The sequence below is a fragment of the Gopherus flavomarginatus genome, chromosome 6 (genome assembly GCF_025201925.1).
Source record: "Gopherus flavomarginatus isolate rGopFla2 chromosome 6, rGopFla2.mat.asm, whole genome shotgun sequence".
In the NCBI taxonomy this organism is placed as follows: Eukaryota; Metazoa; Chordata; order Testudines; family Testudinidae; genus Gopherus; species Gopherus flavomarginatus.
In genome coordinates, this window is record NC_066622.1 from 33,703,485 (window position 1) to 33,723,629 (window position 20,145).

The following is a 20,145-nucleotide window of genomic DNA, read 5'->3' on the forward strand; positions in this document are numbered from 1 at the left end:
GGCAGCATTAAGAGCAAGAGTTCGAGGCTTTAAAAAGGGATTTGACACTTATGGCAATAACAGCCATTTAAAAAATGAAATTAAACATTTGAGGGATATAAGCTAACCTGCTTCAATTGGGACACAAACAAATCTTTAATATTAGGACTCAGGAGGAAACTCCTCCAGGGGAAGCTTCCTCTTATCTCCAAGGGCTTGCTTGTCTACACTTAAAATGCTGCAGCTGCACTGCTGTAGCAAAGATGCTATCTATGCCAATAGGAGAGCTTCTCCCATCACTGTAGCTGTATCAACAGAAGCCCTCCCATTGACATAGCGCTGTTTACACTGGGAGTTAGGTCTGTGTGGATTTTCCATGCCCCTGAGCAACATAATTATTCCAGCATAAATTGCTTGTGCAGACAGACTGAGGGCTGGACTACAGGTAGAAACAAGGCAGTTTATGTTGACCTAACTATGGAAGTGTTTACACTTAAATTTTGCACCAGCTGACATAACTGCCAGGCAGTGCCAACTCCACGAGCAGCATAGAGTCAAGGTCAACGAAGTTAGGTCGACACAGCGTAGCTACTGCGTTGCTTATGTCAACTGTTAATAGCTTTCAGGAACTGTCCCACAATGCCCCACACTGACAAGTACAATCGATACAAATGCATCCTCACCAGAAGCATACCACCGACACAACGAGCAAAGTGTAGACATGCACAAGTGATAAAACTACTGTGGCAGCTGTATGCTGATGTAAGTTAGGTTGACTTAATTATGTAGCGTAGTCATGGCCCAAGTCTGCTTTGGTTTGCAGAGAGCAGCTAGCACTATCCAAAGAACTTGTAAGAGCGCAAGCTTCACAGCAGAAGTTTAGGGAAGCAAAATAAACACATGAAATTGAAACTGATTGAGTGTGTAAATAACTGGCAACACTACATGTTGGTTGTATTGAAAATGATACACCTCAAAGATAGACTTTTTTCACAAAGTGGTGAGTTCTAGGTTTATATCTCACAGCTTAAAGGAATCTCAGGTATCCTTGCTAAATATCTTTGCCTTTGTCACTGATTCATGGTAATTGTACTTTTACCCTTAACTCCCAAGAAGATGGGACCCAGACCTTTCTCTCTCTGCATCTGCTCACTACTGTCTGAAATAACTCCCTCTCCTTGAGAGCTAAGCTCATCATAACTGGCATAGACAAAACACATTGCTAACTTAGTACCATGAACTCTGCCTGACACGGCTCTGTGAAGACCCAAGCTGAGCTGAGAAGTGTATTCAGGTTTCAGAAAGCCTTGCGCATTTGCACATTTTGCAGTAAGAGACCAAAGATTTTCCATTAAATGAAGGTAAGAGTATTTAGTGCACATTATCAAGTACATGCAAATGTAACTTCTTAGCAACTAGCTTTTGCAATACAAAGGTTTGTTACTGTCTGTGCTGGCCTTGGGACTAAACCAACAGTGGCCTGCTACTGCATTTTCATAGTTCCTCCCAGCCCATGGACCAACAGAAACTACCTTATAAACATGCTATTGTCACTGCACTCTATGTATGAATTTTAATTCCATCAGCATCCTTTTAAATGGTCTCCAAAGGGGAAGAATGTATTTCTGTTCAGAAGTCTTACTGGTGAAATTATTTACAAACTGTCTAGGAAATTACTAGAAAAGTACTAGGGTCTTGATTACTCATTGGAATGTGGCCCTTTTGTGCAGAAATGTCACTTGTACTTTATGTACACCTTATCCTGTTTGAATATAGGATGCATTTTCTGTAAAAGGTTAAACTCTTCCTTTAAATCTTCTCCTCCAGTGAGATTTGTGGAGATGAATATGTAACCAATTTGAAGGTTTTATCAATACTTGATTCAGCATTTAAAAAAGCTAATACACCTGATAACCAAATCTATATGTGCTTCTAGGTGCCAGTAGTTGTCTGTCTATAGTAGATGTATTAATGACACACTACAGTAAGTGCTATAACTGAAAGAAGTAAAGCTGCAATGTAATTCTAAACCACTACCCTGCTGGCACTTTCATTATTCTGCAGTGTCACAAAGGTAGTTTCTTACAGTCAAGGAGAGGAAAGAAGAAAAACAGGTTGTAAGTTTTTCAGCTAGAGAAGGAAAGTTCCATACTGCTGTACGCCATGGAATACTGCCATGCAGGATCAAAGGCAACCACTCTCTGCCAAAAATCACCACTGTCCCTCCACCTGAGCTGAAGGCTCTCTCTTAAGTGACTGAATTAAAATATTTTTAAAAAATTAACTATTTTCCCACTATAATTATCCTGCCTGCAGACAGTATATGGAGTAGAATTCAGTTCAATTTCATGGAAATCCAGCTAGAAGAAAGTTAAGGAAAATAGTTTTAAGAACACCCCATGCACTAAGTACACCTAAGAATGGCCATACTGGGTCAAACCATAGGTCTATCTAGCTTAGTATCCTGTTTTCCAACAGTGATTGCCAATGCAGGTACTTCAGAAGGAATGAACAGAACAGGTAATCATCAAGTGATCCATTGCCTGTTACCCATTCCCAGCTTTTGGCAAACTGAGGCTAGGGACACCATCCCCGCCCATCCTGATTAATAGCCATTGATGGACCCCCTCCATGAACTTAGCTACCGTATACACTTGTTCATAAGCCAAATATTTTTGGTAAAGTGATGCATCAAAGAGCGGGGGTTGGCTTAGAAATGGGTCTACATCAAAATTTGATGATTTTAAACTCTATGGAATCATTGAATTGAGTATCTAATACGTTGTCATTTTGCTTACCTGTAGTGTCTGCAGGCATGGAGCCCTTCAGCTTCCTGTGGCCACGGTTCACCCTTCCCAGCCAATGGGAGCTACGGGAAGTGGCGTGTCCCGCCGCTCCCATTGGCTGCCAACAGCAAACCACAGCCAAAGGGAGCCGAGGGGCTCATGCCTGCAGATGCTCCAAATAAACAAAATGTCCCAATCTGCCTGTGGCTTACCCTGACGCAGGGAACCAAAGTTTGACAATCCCTGAAATATAGGGTTGTCTTATGAAAGGGTCATACAGTTTTTGCTATTTTTACCTAACCATCTTGGGGGGTAGGCTTATAAATGAATGGGCTAATGAATGAGTATATATTCTTTTTTTGAACCCTGTTTTAGTCTTGGCCTTCACAACATCCTCTGGCAAAGAAGGATGGGTTATCTGTGTGTTGTGTGAAGAAATACTTCCTTTTGTTTGTTTTAAACTTGCTGCCTATTAATTTCATTTGGTGACCCCTAGTTCTTGTGTTATAAGGAGTAAATAACACTTTCTTTCTTTCTCCACACCAGTCATGATTTTATAGACCTCTATGATATTCCCCCTTTAGTCGTCTCTTTTCCAAGCTGAAAAGTCCTAGTCATTAATCTTGAATCATACAGAAGCTGTTCCATACCCCTAATCATTTTTGTTGCCCTTTTCTGTATTTTTTCCAATGCCAGTATATCTTTTTTTGAGATGGGGTGACCAGGTCTGCATCCTGTATTCAAGATGTGGGCATACTATGGATTTATATAATGGTAATATATTTTCTATTTTCTTATATATCCATTTCCTAATGATTCCCAACATTCTTGTTAGTTTTTTTTGACTGACACTGCACATCAAGTGGATGTTTTCAGAGAACTATCCACAGTGACTCCATGATCTCTTTCTTGAGTGGCAACTGCTAATTTAGACCGCAACATTTTATATTCCAAGTAGTAGTACAGGTACCTAGCACTCCTTCCTCTCTAAGCACAAACCAAAACTCAGCTTACTAGCAGCTGAACTGTCATAGATGTGCCACAAACTATAAACAAATTGAACTACATGTGCAACTCCAAATTTTACCCTATTTAGCATTGAGCCAGGTAGCATTAAATGGCTTGCTATTAGTTGATACCTTTATGCTAGTATTGTGCCAGTTAAGCAGCAGTCACTTCCACTCACTACCATTTGGCTAAATCTATTCCAATAAAGCTCATAAGTACACAAGAAAAATCAGAAAGTAACAAGTGATCAATCAGGCTACCCAGCTTGAGTCCAGCTAAGGGAGAAAAAAGGCTACCCTTCAGGAAACAGGAAGGCAATAGAACATAAATGGTGGTAGGCAATGTGCAAGAATGAAATTAGGACTATGAATCTGAGCAAATAACTAAAGAGTGTTTTTGTTGTTTAAGACAATTGATAGCTGAAGCTGGAAACCTGTGGGGATTTAGGCATGAAGTGGCCGAGCTGCTAGGGAAAATGTATAATGCAGGGGCGGCCAAACTTACCGACCCTTCGAGGCACATACGACAATCTTCAGAAGTTCAAGAGCCAGGGCGGGAGGCACTTGCTGGGCAGGGCTTCGGTTCCACTCCTGCTGAAGCCCCAAGACCCCTGTCCCTGCTGGGCAGAAGTCCCTACCCTATCACCCTACTGCAAGGCAGAGGTCCTGAGCTCCTCTCCCCTCCTCACAAACTCTGGTAGGTGGAGAATGGGTGTGGGGAGTGTGTGTGTCTCTATGAACTTCACTTTGACTGTAAAGAGCTGTATTCGGCTCACAAGCCAGTTTGGCCACCCCTGGTATAATGCTTTATTAAAATCTTTTTTTTTTGGACTGGAGAATATTAAATAGTGTACCTGTGTTTGGAAAAAAAGGCTCTAGGGAGTTACTAATCAGTCAGTCTCATTTCTATCTAGTAAATTAGTTGAAAGGATAACTTACTAAAATACCTAATCATATTAAGATAGATTCCAACCAACAAAGCTTCTCCAAAGAAAAATTGTCTCATTCAGCTAGAAAAAATATTTGAATATCAGTAAGACAGTACTTGAAAGAGAAATGGGTGCTATACTTTGTTTTCAAAAGGCTGTTGACAAATGCCCTCCCTGGAAACTAGTGCTAATATGAGATGTGAAGTACCATCCTGAATCAAAAACTGTCTTAGAGTAGAAATGAATGGTAGTGTGGCCAGAGGTTGACAGTGCTGTGATCTGAGGTTCTGTATTAAGATGGGTGGTGGTAATATATTTATAAATGATTGGGACCAGGAAGTGAGCAGCCACATGGCAAAATTTACATATGCCACAATGTTTTTAGGTCAGAAAAGACTCTGAGGAACTGCAGAGGGCCCTAACCATGCTAAGGGAGAGGGCAACATGATGCAAAGTAATGCATGTTAGGAGGGGATTCTTTAAACTATTTATATACCTTACTGGATTATAAATTAACCGTATCCGCTCTAGGGAAAGCCCAGGGCATCTGAAACCGTGAACACTGAAGACCACTGGTGAATGAACAGCAGCAGTCAAATAAGTAAACAAAATGTAGGATGCATAAGGAATGTGACCGAACATTTATGAATGGGTCATCCTCATCTAGACTAGAGGGGTGGTATTGGTTTTCATCTCATCTCCAGAGAGAGAGCAGAATTAGACAGGATTCAGAGACAGGGAAGGAGACTGATTAAGACACTGGGAAAAGTACATATGAAGAGAGACTAAAAAGATTGTGACTGTTTAGTGAGACATGATAAAATTATATAAATAAATGACAGGCACAGAAAAGAGATCAGAAATTTCTATATTAATAACATCAGGACAAGAGGAAAATCAAAATTGAAAGGTGGCAAATTCAAAGCTGATAAAAGGAAATACTTTTTCACACACACACTGCATCCCTTAGCCAGTGGAACTTGTTGCTGAGAGTGGAGCAGCGTTCAGTAAGAGACTCAATGTTTATGTGGGCTGATGTTCTCATCCTTTCAGCTATGGAGATCTGTCTATCAGGAACGTGTGTCAGCATATCCTTCCTAGCTGGAAAGCATGCCCACGTCAGTCAGCAGATGGAGCACAACCTGCAGGACCCAGGTTGAGTGGGTAGATGGACAGATGTGTTGGGTGCATCCTAAACCCTCAGGGTGCGTGACGTGACTTGTCCCCAAACACTGGCTCCTGTCTGGTGGGTGAGGAGTGGGGGAGAAGCAAAAAACCCTCTCCCTGAGATGTGTGAAGAGTATAGTAGGTGGATGGGGCAATGAAAGTGCTTATGGCAAAGATAACTGTCCAGACTCTCAACGTGACTGAGGTGCAGGGGGAGACTGAGATATTAGGACAGCATATACAGACTCCATTCACATCCTCCCCCCTGGCTGGGGCTTGGTGGTACAGAACAACTCCAGGAGACAGACCCAGGCTGAGAAAGCAAATTTTAGCATCTGTGCAACATGCCTCAGGTGGTAGGTGACCAGGATTCATCACCAAATTTGGTCTGCTGGCTGGATCATTAACTGGCCTGGGCTGGGTACTGATGGGAAGTGCAATGTGAATGTTAATCCATGCCCCTTGGAAAGCACTGATGTAACTGCCCACCTGAATATTTTTGTTGGCCTTGCAGTTTGGCTTCACCAGGGTCAAATACTCCAGCCTTCCTGCACACTTTTAGATGGCAGAGGGAGCTTAGCGTACATGGGTGTAGTCTGCGCCACAGCTCCAAACCTGGGATACAGCTACCATTCCCCATTCAGCAGAAATCCCCCCTGCACCATTAGCTCCTAGTCCTCCAACAGAGGGATTCCCCCCTCCTCCGTGCACCTGTATGGCCCATTTAGCACAGAGAACTGTCCATAACTTCCCAGTGTACTTTAATTTCCCATGTCAATAACAAGAGCATTAGGGTTATAATCCCATTTCCAAAGCAGGCCTTGGATTGAAAACCAGAGTGCTTCTGAAAAGGAAGGGGGGTGGGAGGGGAATGGTGGGTTCCTGAGAGAACTTTTCACCCTGCAACCCCCTAGTGGGAAGATGAGGTGTCAACAGTCCTGCTATCACTGGTCTCCTGGCCCTTGGAGGGGATTAATACCTAGCTCAACCTTAATACTCCTCAGGATTGAGTTTCCCTCCATCACACTGTAAACCTCCCACCACTGTAGTTCAACCCAAGGGGAAGTTAATTACAAGCCCCACCAGCTGCACAGGAAGCAATGAGGCCTGTAAGGGCCATGCTCTGATTGGCTGCCTATAATGGAGCAATTATGTTAAAGCCTGATCCTTTGGGGGAAAGGAAAGCATGTAGGTGTGGGACCCTGCACTTCAGTCATTTACACCAGTGCAAAGTCCTAGCACATCACAGCAGCAGCATTCTGCACCCTGCTGGTACTGGTGTCAGAGACTACACAGCCCCCCCCCTTTCTCCAAAGAGCAGATGGTAGGAATCCAGCTGCCTCCATGTTGCATTCAATTGAGAAAGGGGGATTTTCACACCAAGGCTGGCTGCTTATTTTTTGTGTCTAAATGAGAGCTGCGTGCTTTAGAAAAAAACCCTGCCTGCCAGTCACTATCAACACCTGAAAATCTGCCTCCCAGTATTTAAACGCATTAACAAAAGGAGATCCAAGCAAGGTGAAAGAAGTGCATCTTTTCCAAGACAGCTGCCTGGTGGGAGTGAAGGCATATTTAGGCCTGAGAGAAGCCTGCTGTGGATTTTAAATGTCTGGTCTGATAATATTTAACAGCAGAAGTAGAACTGTGTATGTGTAAGAAATTGTAAAATAATAATGTTTGGAAGAAGAAAAGATAAGTAACTAAAAAGCTAGAAAAAGTTGGTTTGAACTAACACTAAACTTATACTGCTGGGGAAGGGAGTTAGGCTTTCATTTCCATGTTAACACAGATGTATAAGAAAAAATAAAAACTTATTTGTGTAATAGAGGGAAGTTGAAACTGTACTGTCCACTGCTGAAGGCAACTATAATGAAATCAACCTGATGATCTTCCCACTTGTAACTGATCACTACCTGCTGAGTGTTTTGCCTTAATAAAGATTTTAGCTCCATCTGCTGAGTAAATGAATCTCAATCCACCACCACCCAGCCTAGCAATCATGAGAGGACATTAATACTTGAGCTAAAAACAGCCTCTCTGTTGGCTCAAAATCACCAGACTATGCACAAGAAACCACACACTTGCCTGCAAAGGGTTAGCAATGAGCTTACATCAAGTCTGCTCCTTTGTCAGCCATGCAGATTTTCAATGAGTGTATCTGCTCTAGGTGCAAGCTTCTGCCACAACAGGAAAAGGCAGAATGGATCACACTTGGGGTTCATCTACTCCAGTATCTTGTCTCCAAGAGCAGCCAACACCAGATAGTTCAAGGAAAGGAAATCTGCAGTAGGCAGTGATGGGATAACTGCCTCCCTGTAGCTAGAAATTGGCTTGTGTCCTCATTGCTTCCAAAACACCTGCTTATTTTTAATGTCTTTTCTAACTCTGGTTATTCTCATTAACTATGCAAGTGTCTGATATCCTGAATCCTGCAGAGCTTATGGCCTCAATGATGTCATGTGGGAATGAGTTACACAGGCTAGTTCTACATTATCCTGTGGCTTGCTAGTGAACTGTGGTGGAATTCTGTCCCCCATCACTTAAATCTGCAAATAGAAATTGTACATATCTTTTTAAAAGCTATGCTTTAGCTCAACCCTCAGCAATTGGGCTTGATGTAGAAATCACTAGGTGTGTTTCTCTGGGTTGTGAAATGCCAGTCAAATTAGATGATCAGAGTGGCCACCTCTAGTATGAACATTCATGAACGGAGCAGGAGCAAAACCAACCCAACTGTCACTCACTTGTCAGTTTCTTAGCCTAAAGGCTGACTTGTATTTAGAGTATCCTGAACACAATATTGAGGGGCTCCTACCGCTCCAGCTATTTGACAGTAACCCACATCTGTAACTCAATGTTTCACAGGGAAGAGAAGGGCTACTGTCTACTGAGCAATCCTGTACCTCAAGGTGTGTGTTTTATGCAAGGGTGGAGTCTTTCTTGAAAGCAAGCAGCATTATTAATAAAACTCATTGCAAGAGCAGCTGGAGGCTAACCAGCTCAGTCTCACCATGTAGGCACTGTGTAAACAATTCTGTATTGTAGGAGCAGCTAGGGACCCCAGGATAGCAACCACTGTATAAACACACAACCTAAAAAGAGGCCCTGCAGTAAAAGACCTATAAAGAGACATGGCAAACAGAAGGCAGCATGATAAGCAAGTCACAGCATCACACTTGCCTAGTGTTGAACTTCTTGTAGATTGCTCAGCAGAGAGCTTTAAGGAAGGGCTGTGAAAGATGACATAGGTGTTGAATGTTTACAGAAAATACACAAAGAGCTTAGATCCACACATCAACAGTATTTGAGGATCCACACCTTATTTTTGTTGCCCTAATGTAGCCAGATTGATCACCAGCATAAGAAGGCAGTTTTTGGTATGTGTTAGTTGGAGGATAAGGGGATGATGGCTTTACAGATTTGGACAGGGAACTTTTCCCCATAGGAAAAGGGCAGCATAGGACAATGGACAAAAGTGGTGGTGTGAGAGAGGGTATTTAAAACAGGAGTGTAGAAAATGGCCTCAGCTGGTCAGATGGGAGCTGTTGAGGCTTACACTATTTCTGTTTTCCTACTCGTTTATTCACTAGACTAGATTAGGTAGCTAGATTTGAGGATGACAGGGGTGGAAGCAGCAGGAAACCCCACCCCCAGGAAGAGAACCAGCTACAATGGCCCACTCAGCAGGCCACAAGGAAGCAAGATTTAGTAGTAGGATGGCTATGAGGCAGCTTTGGATAAGTTCAAAAAGCTAACAAAGTACAAGGGGAGCAGTGGTTGCGAATCACAATGCCCTGGGGGGAAAAAATACCTTCCTCATTCTAATCCTACACCAGCTCAATTGCTGTTTCTTCACTGAGCAGACAATGCCCTTGTATGTCACCTTCAGACTTCAGAAGTTAACAGGCAAGGCACCTGACTGAGACGGCAACTGCTGTGAGTGTACCTCCACGTACTCATCTGGGAATGCACATCAGAAACATTTCTTGTATCTACACTATTCGTGCAGGATCTCACACAGGCATTTACCCAGCTCAGGAGCTTTTCCTCTTTTGCAACTAGATCATAAGCTGCCACAAGCTACCTCCTCACCCTGCTTTCCTTGCAGACTACAGATCTGATTATAGAGTGGTGGTATAAGACAGTCAGAGTAGACTAAACTAGATGGAAATAGATTTGTTCGGGCACTTCCAACTCTGAACTTGGCTCATGCCCTTCAAGTTTATCAAGGGACACAGAGCAGCTTCTCTCTTCAGAGGGATTTGACAGAGCTGACAGCAGCAGGGTTGCTGCTGCAGAGATCTACTTACCTCCTTCTATCTTTTTCAAACTGCAACTTCCTCACAAGAGGAAACTGCTGAGAAGCAGTGAGATCAGCCTGTGGCTCTTTCCCCATGCAGCACAGACCCTATACAACCCTGACGAGGAAGTTCCACATCAAAGCAGCATGAATAAGGCTGTAAATCCTGCAACAGTTGAGAAATTCCTTCCTACTGTTGCCTCTCAAAGGATATACCTTAGTCCTAGACAATGCTCAGAGGTGAACTGGAAAGGACTAGTGCATAATGCAATGGCTGAGGAAATTGCCAAATCAGCTACAAATTTTTCCTAGTGTTACTGAGTCCCTACTCCTGCCCAGGGGGACCAGACAGCAAGTGTGAAAAATCGGGATGGGAGTGGGGGGTAATAGGCACCAATATAAGGCAAAGCCCCCCAAAATCGGGACTGTCCTTATAAAATCAGGATATCTGGTCACCCTACTCCTGCCCCTTGTCTTGTCTATTTAGATTGTAATCTTTGTGATAGCTATGTGTATTTACAGTGCCTACCACAATGGAACCTTCACTGTCCTTTGAAGTTCCAGGCACTACTATAATAGCGGCTTAAGTATTTGGTCTTGAACTGTTTCATTCCATAAAAATCACTCCCACAAGCTTAGACCAGTGCACCATGCATGGTTCTGGTTTACACAAGACACAAGTATACTCTCATCTGTTACAAGTGTTTATTTTGCTGGAAAAAGAGAGGCGGTCAAACGATGCTAAACTTCAGAGAGAAGGAGAGTTACAGGTTATATTCCAAAAATAATATTGGGGCAGAAGAGACGACTCCAGACTGCAGGCTAGAACTAAGAGGAGCAGAATTCGCAATACTACGTTAAGATATAATATTTCATAGTTAACTAAGACTGGTTATTCACCTTTAAAAAAAACCAAACATACTATTAAACAGGGAGGCTATAAACTGAACTGCAAGAGGAAGACAGTAATCCCAAGCACGTCTCCAAAAAAAGAGAAAACTGGCACTGCAACTACTCTAGCTCAAAAGCTGGGCTTAGATTGGGTAAAGGGTATTAGGTCCCAGAGAACAGCAAAGAATAATGGCTCTAGGGTCATGGAAAAATAAGAGGCCAAAAAATTATTTAAAGCAATTTCTGAAAAATAGAAAAGGAAGTTAAGAAGTTACTATTCACTACACTTTGAAGAGAGACAAATGTCCATTAAGAGTAAATGCATTAGCCGTGATCAGTATGCTTTGAAGCCCAGTACAGTTTGACACGTACGATATAGATTTCACGTGCAACAGGAACCCGACGTCCAGCCGCACATATCCTACCTGAAAGATAAAAAGCACAATTCATTCAAAGGCCTAAAGACAGATTTCTGCCCTCAAATACACTCAGGCCACCTTGAGTCTCCTGTACAAAGAAGAGGTGCATTTCCTAGAAAAGAAGTCAACCTATCTGTTCCTGAAAGCCACAAAAATCAACATGAGAAATCCTTAATGGTTATAGCATTAATGAGGTTCCTGTTTCCAAGCTCTGTGTTAACTGGGTCCAAAACCAAAGACATAAAATTGGGCTTCATGTTTACTTCTTGGTCTTGGCTGTGATTTGGTCAAACAAGTTCAGGCTTTTGCTTTTACCGCGAAGAGCTGCTTGTTTATAGAATTCATTGCATTTAGAGAGAAAACCACTTTGTGTGTAATTATACTCCATTTCCTCTGTCAGAGGCAACTGTATGGAAACTGACCTCCAAACTCTGGAAAAAAAACTACGATTATATTTGTACAGGAATGGGTCCTTAATGACCAATGACTGAGTTTTGAAAAAAGTTACTCCAGAGCATGTGCAGGCAGCCCTCCCACACTGGAATCCATTTCAAGTTCTTTCAGTTAAAAGATTGTCTAGTTTTTAGACAGCCTTCCTAATCTGACCAGTACAGCATAACTGAGTCCGCAGGCAGATCTAGTGCTTCTGCTGATGCACATCATTTTGCCAAGCAGCAAAACAAAATTAACTAAACCAATTCTGTTCATAGCTGCTATTCAGAATTCCTTAGGCAGATCTACGAAGCCAACAACCAAGTCAGTTTCACTTTATAGCTGCTTGGCAAAGCAAACACCACAGCAGGGGCTGAAGCAGCAGAATTCTCATCCTGGCCCTTCCCTACCAACAACCAGCTGGTGTGGGGAGAAGAGAAAGCTCCTTTTCCCAGTAGTTAGAGGGCAAGGGAGTGCCAAGCCAACTGGACTTCTAATAGCCAGAGCCTGATACCGAAGACCTAATGTTCACATGGGGCCCAGGATGGACATCCTGATTAAAATCTGTGCCCACCCCCGCTACTGGGGTGATAAGAAGTGCATGGAGGGCTTCCATCAGTACATTGACCTGGTCCTTTACAACAGGCCTGCTCCACCTACTTCTAGGTGGCAGGGAAGATTTTTCCAAGGACAGAGAGTAGTTCTGCTTCTTAGAATGTGCCTAAACAAAGTTTTATAGGAGGCATCTGCTGTGCTGTAGCTACTGGTGTGAGTGAGCCAATTAAACAATCTCTGTACTTTAATACAGTTAAGTGTAGTATTCAAGTTATGGCATTAACAAAACCCTGTTCAAATATCTTCTCTGAAATGCAGTAAGATCAAGATCTCTAGCCCATTTAGAAGCTCATCTTCTTGCTGTGGATCTAAGTTTCCAGAACATGGACTAAAAATAGCTTCCCAGGTTGAGGTTGTTCTTGCTCACAATTCAAAGATAGCTTGAATTAAAGAGAGAATTAAGAAATCAGATAGCTCAGTCTCCAGAAGATTTTGGGTGAAGTCTTCAAAAGCACTAAAGTGACACAGGAACCCAAGTCAACAGGGGTTAGGTACTTCTGAAAATTTTACCTTTTGGCCTTTAAACAATGGCCAAGAAATTTTGTTTTAAACACCCCATTTACTTTACACAAGGTTTATTTTAATAAAGTTTAAAGTGCCCAAGGACCCTACTTGCAGAAACGGCTTCCTGAACACAGACTCTCAGCAGCTGACTTTAGGGATTAAGGGTAAAGTGTTCAAAGTGCCTAAATCCCAACAGACATGGTGTCTTGTATTCAGCTTGGTGTCTTCTTGCACTGAAATTGAAAACTATTACAAGATTCATTGCAACCCTATATGAACCTAACAGCTAATGCACTTTTGAGAGAGGATGCAGAATGGCCTACTCAGTGGGGGAAATCAGTAGATAACTCTCCAATGCACTACAACAAAAGCAACCCCTGGAAATGCACTGCCTCAGCCTCTTTTGCTGTAATCAAACAAGTCATTGAAGAACAAAATGCTACTACTTGGGCTAAACTCAGCTCAGAGTACAATGCTGTTATTGGAGTCAGAAACTTCTGATCTCTCATTACTTTTACATTTGAATCCTGGCCACAAGCAAGAGGAGCCTCAGCAGATTCCCAGGTCCTTCCCGCTAGGAAGCTGAGCAAAGAATCCAACCCTATAAAGTGAAGTCCCTCCCACAACTACAGACTGGTAGGAGAACTGGACAGATCATACAGATCAGCTACACCAGGTGTGTAAGAGGGGGCTCAAATTTAAGCTGAGAATTCTAATCCTCAATCATCTGTCAAATCCTCTGGCCCCTCCTAGGTCACCTAGTATCACTGGAGGCTATGCCACAAGCTTCCAACTGTTTAAACTGAGACAAGTTAAAGCAGTTGTGGGTGAATGCTCCTGTTCCTTGGGAGCAGGCATTATGGTAAACAGGATGCTCGCTGGCAGGAACAAACAAGACAGTGACCATTATCCTCAATGCAAGACATTCTCCTGACTCTCAGGCAACTTGCAAGCTCCAAATATTATTTTGTGAACTGTATTTGTGGTAGTTCAGACCAGTAAGACAGCGCCCCTGCCCTGAAGGCCTTAACTCCCTGATTCACCTCTGCTCCTGAAGTCCCAAGAGGAGCAAACAAGTGCCAGTAATTTCTTTCATCTTTGACTCGTTCAGCGCATGTGCCCTCCCCCTTCCTAAATTAGACTACTATAGCTCCCTCTCTGTGGGAGCTCCCACAAGGCCACTGGGACAATTCATCTAGTACAGAAGAGACTGCTCAGTGGAAACTACACCCACCGTTCACACAATAGTTTAAGTCATTTCACCTGGAAATTCGTGCTCACTGCAAGTTACAATGCCCTAGATATTCTGGGTCCTAAATAGCTTCCCACAACATCACATCCCAGTACATGAGTGTGAAGGAACACCGCCAAGGGGGTGGGGGGGCCAGAGCGCTCAACAACCCTCATCATAAATCTGAGCTTATTCTTACACAACTGTAATCATGCTCTGGCCTTTAACTGCAGGAACTGACAATCAATCCCCTGGCTGTATCCCCATAATTTCATTTCTGGTCTTGTACTTGTACAGTAGCAGCACAGATAATATAAAACATGCCCTATTTGGGGGAAATGTTCCAAGCCCTGCATGTACACCTGTTTCAGTTATATGCACAATGTACTGGATACTCTGGTGACAGATACCTCAGAAAAACATGCATTATTTCTGGACTTGACTCAGTTTACATTTCATTTTTACATCCTAGCTTTGGAAAATGTCTACTTCCAAGTAAAAGGCCTGAAGTATGATTGATTTAAATTCCTAACAAGGATCAAAGCTTTGCCAAATGCCTGACAAGTGAAATTCAGAGTTTAATAGGTGTAAGGCACTTTTTGCTATCATCCAGTGATACAGGGCCAAACGTGCCCCTGTAGCACCAGGTATGTTAGGTACTTAGAACCTAGGAAGAGGATCCCCAGGTCCTCAAAGTATCAGGATAAAAACCTATGAACTAGACCGGAAAGTGCTCTCACCTCCAACTCAAAACGCAGAGTACCGCGCCCTGTCTGCATACGACTCCCGCCCGAAACGCTGAACATCGTAGAGGGAGGCCCGAGCGACCGACGAGACTGGAGACAGCTGACAACGTTCATAACCGTACGCCTCTCCGACGGTGGTGGCTGCGGTTGCCGTGCGGCGCAGGGGGCTTCTATCCCGGGTGTAATAGGTGGAGGATGCAGCTGCTGCAGCGGCAGTTGCAGCTGCAGCTACTGCCGCTGCTGCTGCTCCCGGGGTTGGCAGCAGCGCTCTATCATAAGGGTCTAGGGTAGCAGTGAGGCGATTGGCCATGGCTGTGGTGGCGGCCATGGCTGTGGTGGCGGCCATGGCTGTGGTTTGTACTTGGGAGTATTGCGCATACTGCGAATACTGGGCCATTGTTTGCTCTGCATAGGCGTCGTATGCAGATGCCGTAGCATAGGGCCTCACGCGATATCTTTTGTAGTAGTCGACCATTGCTCCATACCCATCATCGTAATACATGGTCTCCCCATAGCCCGCGGGGTAGGGAGTGCGCACCGCTCCGTACTGCTCATTATAGGTTTCGGTAAAGTCAGGCACTTGCCCCGTGCGATCTACCGGACACTCTTTAGACCAGTGCCCTTCTTTCCCGCACCGATAGCAGCCGCTCTTGTCTCCCATCCCGGGCGCGGTCCTGAGCCGACTGGTGGACAACTGCACGTGCATCCGCTTGCCTTTAAGAAACAGACGCAAGAATGGTTGCTATAATAAACTGATGCCACATGGAAAACTACAAGATTTGTAACAAAACAAAGCATATTAGATCTTGATTTAAAATGTATCAAGACAAGCTGATCGATTCAACCCCTCAATACATCTAACCAGATAGCTACAATTATTGAGCATTCTGCCCATGAGTCAAACCAACAATTTTACCTGTCAGCTTTTATGGGATACTGGCTCCTCACTGTCTACTAAGATTTACCCACGTGAAGTGGTGTGGAGCCCAAAGAATAGACAGAACTCCCAAGATCTCCAGTGATTGTATCTGTCTTGGAATGGTTATTGATGGAACTCTGGAAGGAAACATCCTGAAAAATCCCAAGATGACTTTTCAGAAGATATGCATATAATGCTTGTCAGAGCAGACCAAGAACACCACAGCATGAACTACCATACTTAGCAAGCGGGTTCAAGTTCAAGAAAGTTACATACATTGGCAGCCCAAGTACAATTCAAAATGGTCTAGACTCCCAGGCCTGGTGAAGGCTGGGCATTACCAGAGACGTACAATAAGCTCACACCACAACAATCTTATGGCAGGCAATTTGCAGAGCAGCTAAACGAAAAGGAACCACGTGCCCACCATCCAGGCCACAGGGGAGACCAGGAGATGTTAACTGGCAGAAAGGGCATGGAGATGGCTCCTACCAATGTCCAAAGAGATCTTTAACCTCTTTTTTAAAACAAAGCCTGAAGCATCTGATGGGAAAAAGTAGCAGGATGGATATAGAAGTCCTGGGCTATTGGACAAAGCATTGTAGAACTACTGCATGTGCTGGTGGTTTTCCATTGCTTATGGTCAGTTTTGTGGAAAAACATTTTCCTCTGACACTGAAGTCAGTGGGGGCTGCTCTGAATGTCAGGCCATTTATTTAGATGCCTTTACAGCAATCTTGATATGCAAGTTTAGACTGCCAGGTTTGAAAGCACTACCCAAATTGTGTAAGGCAATCTTTCCATGCAAGTTAGCTATAAGCCTCTGGATCATTAACAGTTTTGTATGAGCAATTTGCTCTTCCACCTCAAATGAAAAAGCTACACATGAAATTTCTCACACTGCAAGCACTTTGGCTGCATGTTTAGTCTGCGAACCTAACTTCTTGTTCTGTTTTCAATATCAGTGATTTCTGCAGAACTCAGTGCTAGATTTTTCTTTGGCAGTTTTTTTTTGCCAAGATGGCTCTGCTGACTGCATACAGCAAGTGAGCTTCTCCTTGCAGAGGAGGCAATCTATTCTATTTAGATTCTTATACCATGCACCTTAGAACAGCAAGAATGCTGTAGTTACATGCTAGATGTAGATGATGTACTACAAAGAAAGTGGATTTGCCAGTTAGCCCAAAGCAAAGGAGCATTTCAGACCAGAAACTGTCTACTTGTCACTCAAAGTTTTGACTGTAGGACAAGAGACTGAAACAGCCAATACTTCAAGGAGCATAATGTAGGGATCCTTGTAGTTTTGGTATTAAGTTCAGATTTAAGTATAGCACTTTTGCCAGCTAATCTGAAAAATATTTAGTTGTTTTAATTACTGAGTTACTTGCTACTTTCAGTGTATTAAAGCTATTTATTGATCACCATTCCTGTGCTTTGCAATGTATAAAAGCAGAGGTGAGAGGATCCCTCCAACTGGGTGACATCGAAGGAGCTTCTGCACATGAAGCTGGAAAAGAAAAAAGCATTGTAACCACAACATGCAACCTCTATGTCCGACATAGTATCAAGTCCTCAGCAGCATTCAGAGAGTCAAAGCCCAGATTATATTCTACATCAAGAGCCACCATTTCAGTTAGATGTTACAGAACATAAATCACAACAGAATCCAGTAATCCTGTAGCCAGAAGGTCCATAAACAGTCCCAGTTTAACTGCACAAGTTTATGGGTGATCTCTTGCCAACCTGACTTACCTTAAATTACAGAGATATAGCCAGTGTTTACAGTAGCAAAGCAACTTACCACTACGGCACTTACCTGACAGAGAAGGACACCATTGCATTCGCCCTCTATGGTGCTTCACATCAAGTGTTTGAGATGGATACTAAACAGGTAGGAAAGTGCTGTAGGCTCAGGGCTGGAAAGCCAGATATAGGATACTTGACCATAGCAACCTACCAAATAAACTCTGCAGTAAGAGTTGAGCAGCCCTTTTTATATTCCATTTTATCATGAGGGATGGACTAGATTAACGCAAAGGCACTTTCCATGCTACTCCAATGTAGATCAGATAGACTTGTCACACAGAATCCTTAAAAGAGTGTATATTCGCCACAGCAGTCTGCCAAGACATCGCATGGCCAGAAATACCTCTGCACAGTTCCAGTTAAAAATAGCTATTCTTAGCTGTCAGGAGCTTGAGGCCACTATTTGGGTGTACATTTGACTGAAATGAGCATGCCCTCTTGTTCTCAAGCATTTCTTTGAACAAGTCCCATCTGGGCCTTCTGCCTCAAACATCTTTCGCAGAAGTGAGATATGGTGGTCTGCCAGGATGCATATCTGTGAAGATGGTCTGGGTGCAGCATGGCCAACTTCCCCATGTTATAGATCAGTGGTCCCCAACCTTTTTTTGTCTGGCAAGTGCCAGACGATGAGCCACAGAGGACTGTGGTGGCGAACGAGCATCTGTCAAAATGCCGCCAAGCGGCAACGTGAATAGGTTTCGCCGCCAAAATGCCAGCGACAAGCAGCTTCATCCAGAGGCGTTGCTGCCGAAATGCCAGCGGCATTGCCTCTGGATGACGCTGCTTGTCAGTGGCATTTCAGCGGATGCTGGTCCACTGGCCAGTACGCGGGCGCACTTAGACGCCCTGGAAGTTGCCATGGTGCCCATGGGCACTGCGTTATAGATCAAGTGTACCATTTTCAAAAGTGCCCATGTCACTTTTGAAAATAGGTCTTAAGAAGTTAAGTGACTTGTTTTTGAAAATGTTACCCCTAATGGTGCTTGTGTTTTCAGAAGCAAGTAATAAAGTCGCACTCAGAAAAAAAAACAAAACACAAGAACGTCATCTTTTATATATTCTAGATTTCCCACACACACTATGGTGTAGTGTACCATACTGGCAGCCCTGAAAGCTGAAGTAACTTATCTATAAAATAGGTCTGGCACTACCAATGCCTGCACAATGTGCCAGCATCCCCACCCAGACCACATGTCTCAATCCTGACCTGGAGGGCCACGTCGAAGAGAGGCGGGTTCATCCTCCATGGCCAGTTCAATCTTTGGACTTTCAGTGTGTTTATGAAAGGTGCACACCTGTTCAACAGGAACTGGGCTAGGACCCACCTGCTTATTTCATGGGAATTATGGAAGTGCTACGCGTAGGCTTGGAAGAATTTGATATTTAATCAGAAAACATCTATTTCACTGTACATACACTAACCAGTAGAAAAAATATTTCCATCGATAATTAAAATTTACAGATAGGCAACATAAGAAAAATGCTGCTTGAGAACTTAAGAGTTTGATTAAGGATATTTACTTTGTATATTTTGATGTGATGTTGACACTGTGTTTTAACTATTATAAATCTTTAATGTTTTGAATCTCAATGTCTACTGTCATTAAATAACCATTGTCTGACCCTCCCTCCCCTAATTTCACACAACTGTGAACATTTAAAGCATTTTTTAAAATTTTTGTTGATTTAAAATAGTCAATACTATCCAACAAAATATTATACAGGTCTGTCGCATCTTATGCGTATTTAACATGCGCAATTTCAGCTTTACACGGTTGGCAAAAAAAAGAAAAACAATTTTATTACTGTACCTGTAGTACAGGCGATTCCCCCTGCCATTACACTCAATGTAATTTTGACTAAGCACGTAACGCGAAAATCGCATAACGTGCTGACTGCGGAACGTAACCCCAGCATAAGATGCGACAGATCTATGAACATAAAATTCTGCCAAGCCTAGATTTGGGGTGCTAGCAGCTTTTGGTCACTAAGCCTGGGACAGAAGAATTAGTGGCAAGGTGCAAAACACCCTTTGTTTCATAGTCTGAAGAATATAACCAGTTGAGAGAATTCTACTTCTGCTTGTCACTAGAAAATGGAAACCAAATGTCAGCCTACATACGGTACAGAGAAGTTTATTAGTAGAAACATGAAACAAGCACTCATGCATTAATAGCAGCACTGCCACAAGCTTCAAATGGCTAATCGCCCTAAGATCCCATTAATTTCTATGTAGGCCGTATGGGTATGTGCAATGCAGCGTTTTAGACCCAAGACAGTCAGGCCTCCAAGCACACACCCTTTCTTTTACAGAGCTGCCTAAAGACACACCTGGCTGCCGCTTCTAAGAGAAGACAAATATTCTGTTCTAAACAGAAAAGCAGCTGTTTCTTTACTAGAAATTATGCCTACAA

General features: G+C 43.2%; 1 protein-coding gene across 8 annotated transcripts in view; it reads right to left on the reverse strand.

Annotated features, from left to right (window-relative positions):
- Positions 1–20,145, reverse strand: part of LOC127054120 (RNA-binding protein 4B-like) — a 92,205-nt gene that overhangs the window by 65,686 nt on the left and 6,374 nt on the right. The window contains exons 3-4 of one of the 8 annotated variants that reach the window (XM_050959857.1): positions 15,001–15,720; positions 10,860–11,484 (exon numbers count right to left, since the gene is read on the reverse strand). The exons of 6 other annotated variants lie outside the window; for them this stretch is intronic. In XM_050959857.1, the coding sequence (XP_050815814.1) occupies positions 15,008–15,720 (713 nt within the window). In that variant the 3' untranslated portion in view covers positions 10,860–11,484; positions 15,001–15,007. Of the gene's footprint in view, positions 1–10,859; positions 11,485–15,000; positions 15,721–17,186; positions 17,433–20,145 lie in introns of those variants that run through there. One more of the 8 variants, XM_050959867.1, reaches the window with a different exon arrangement.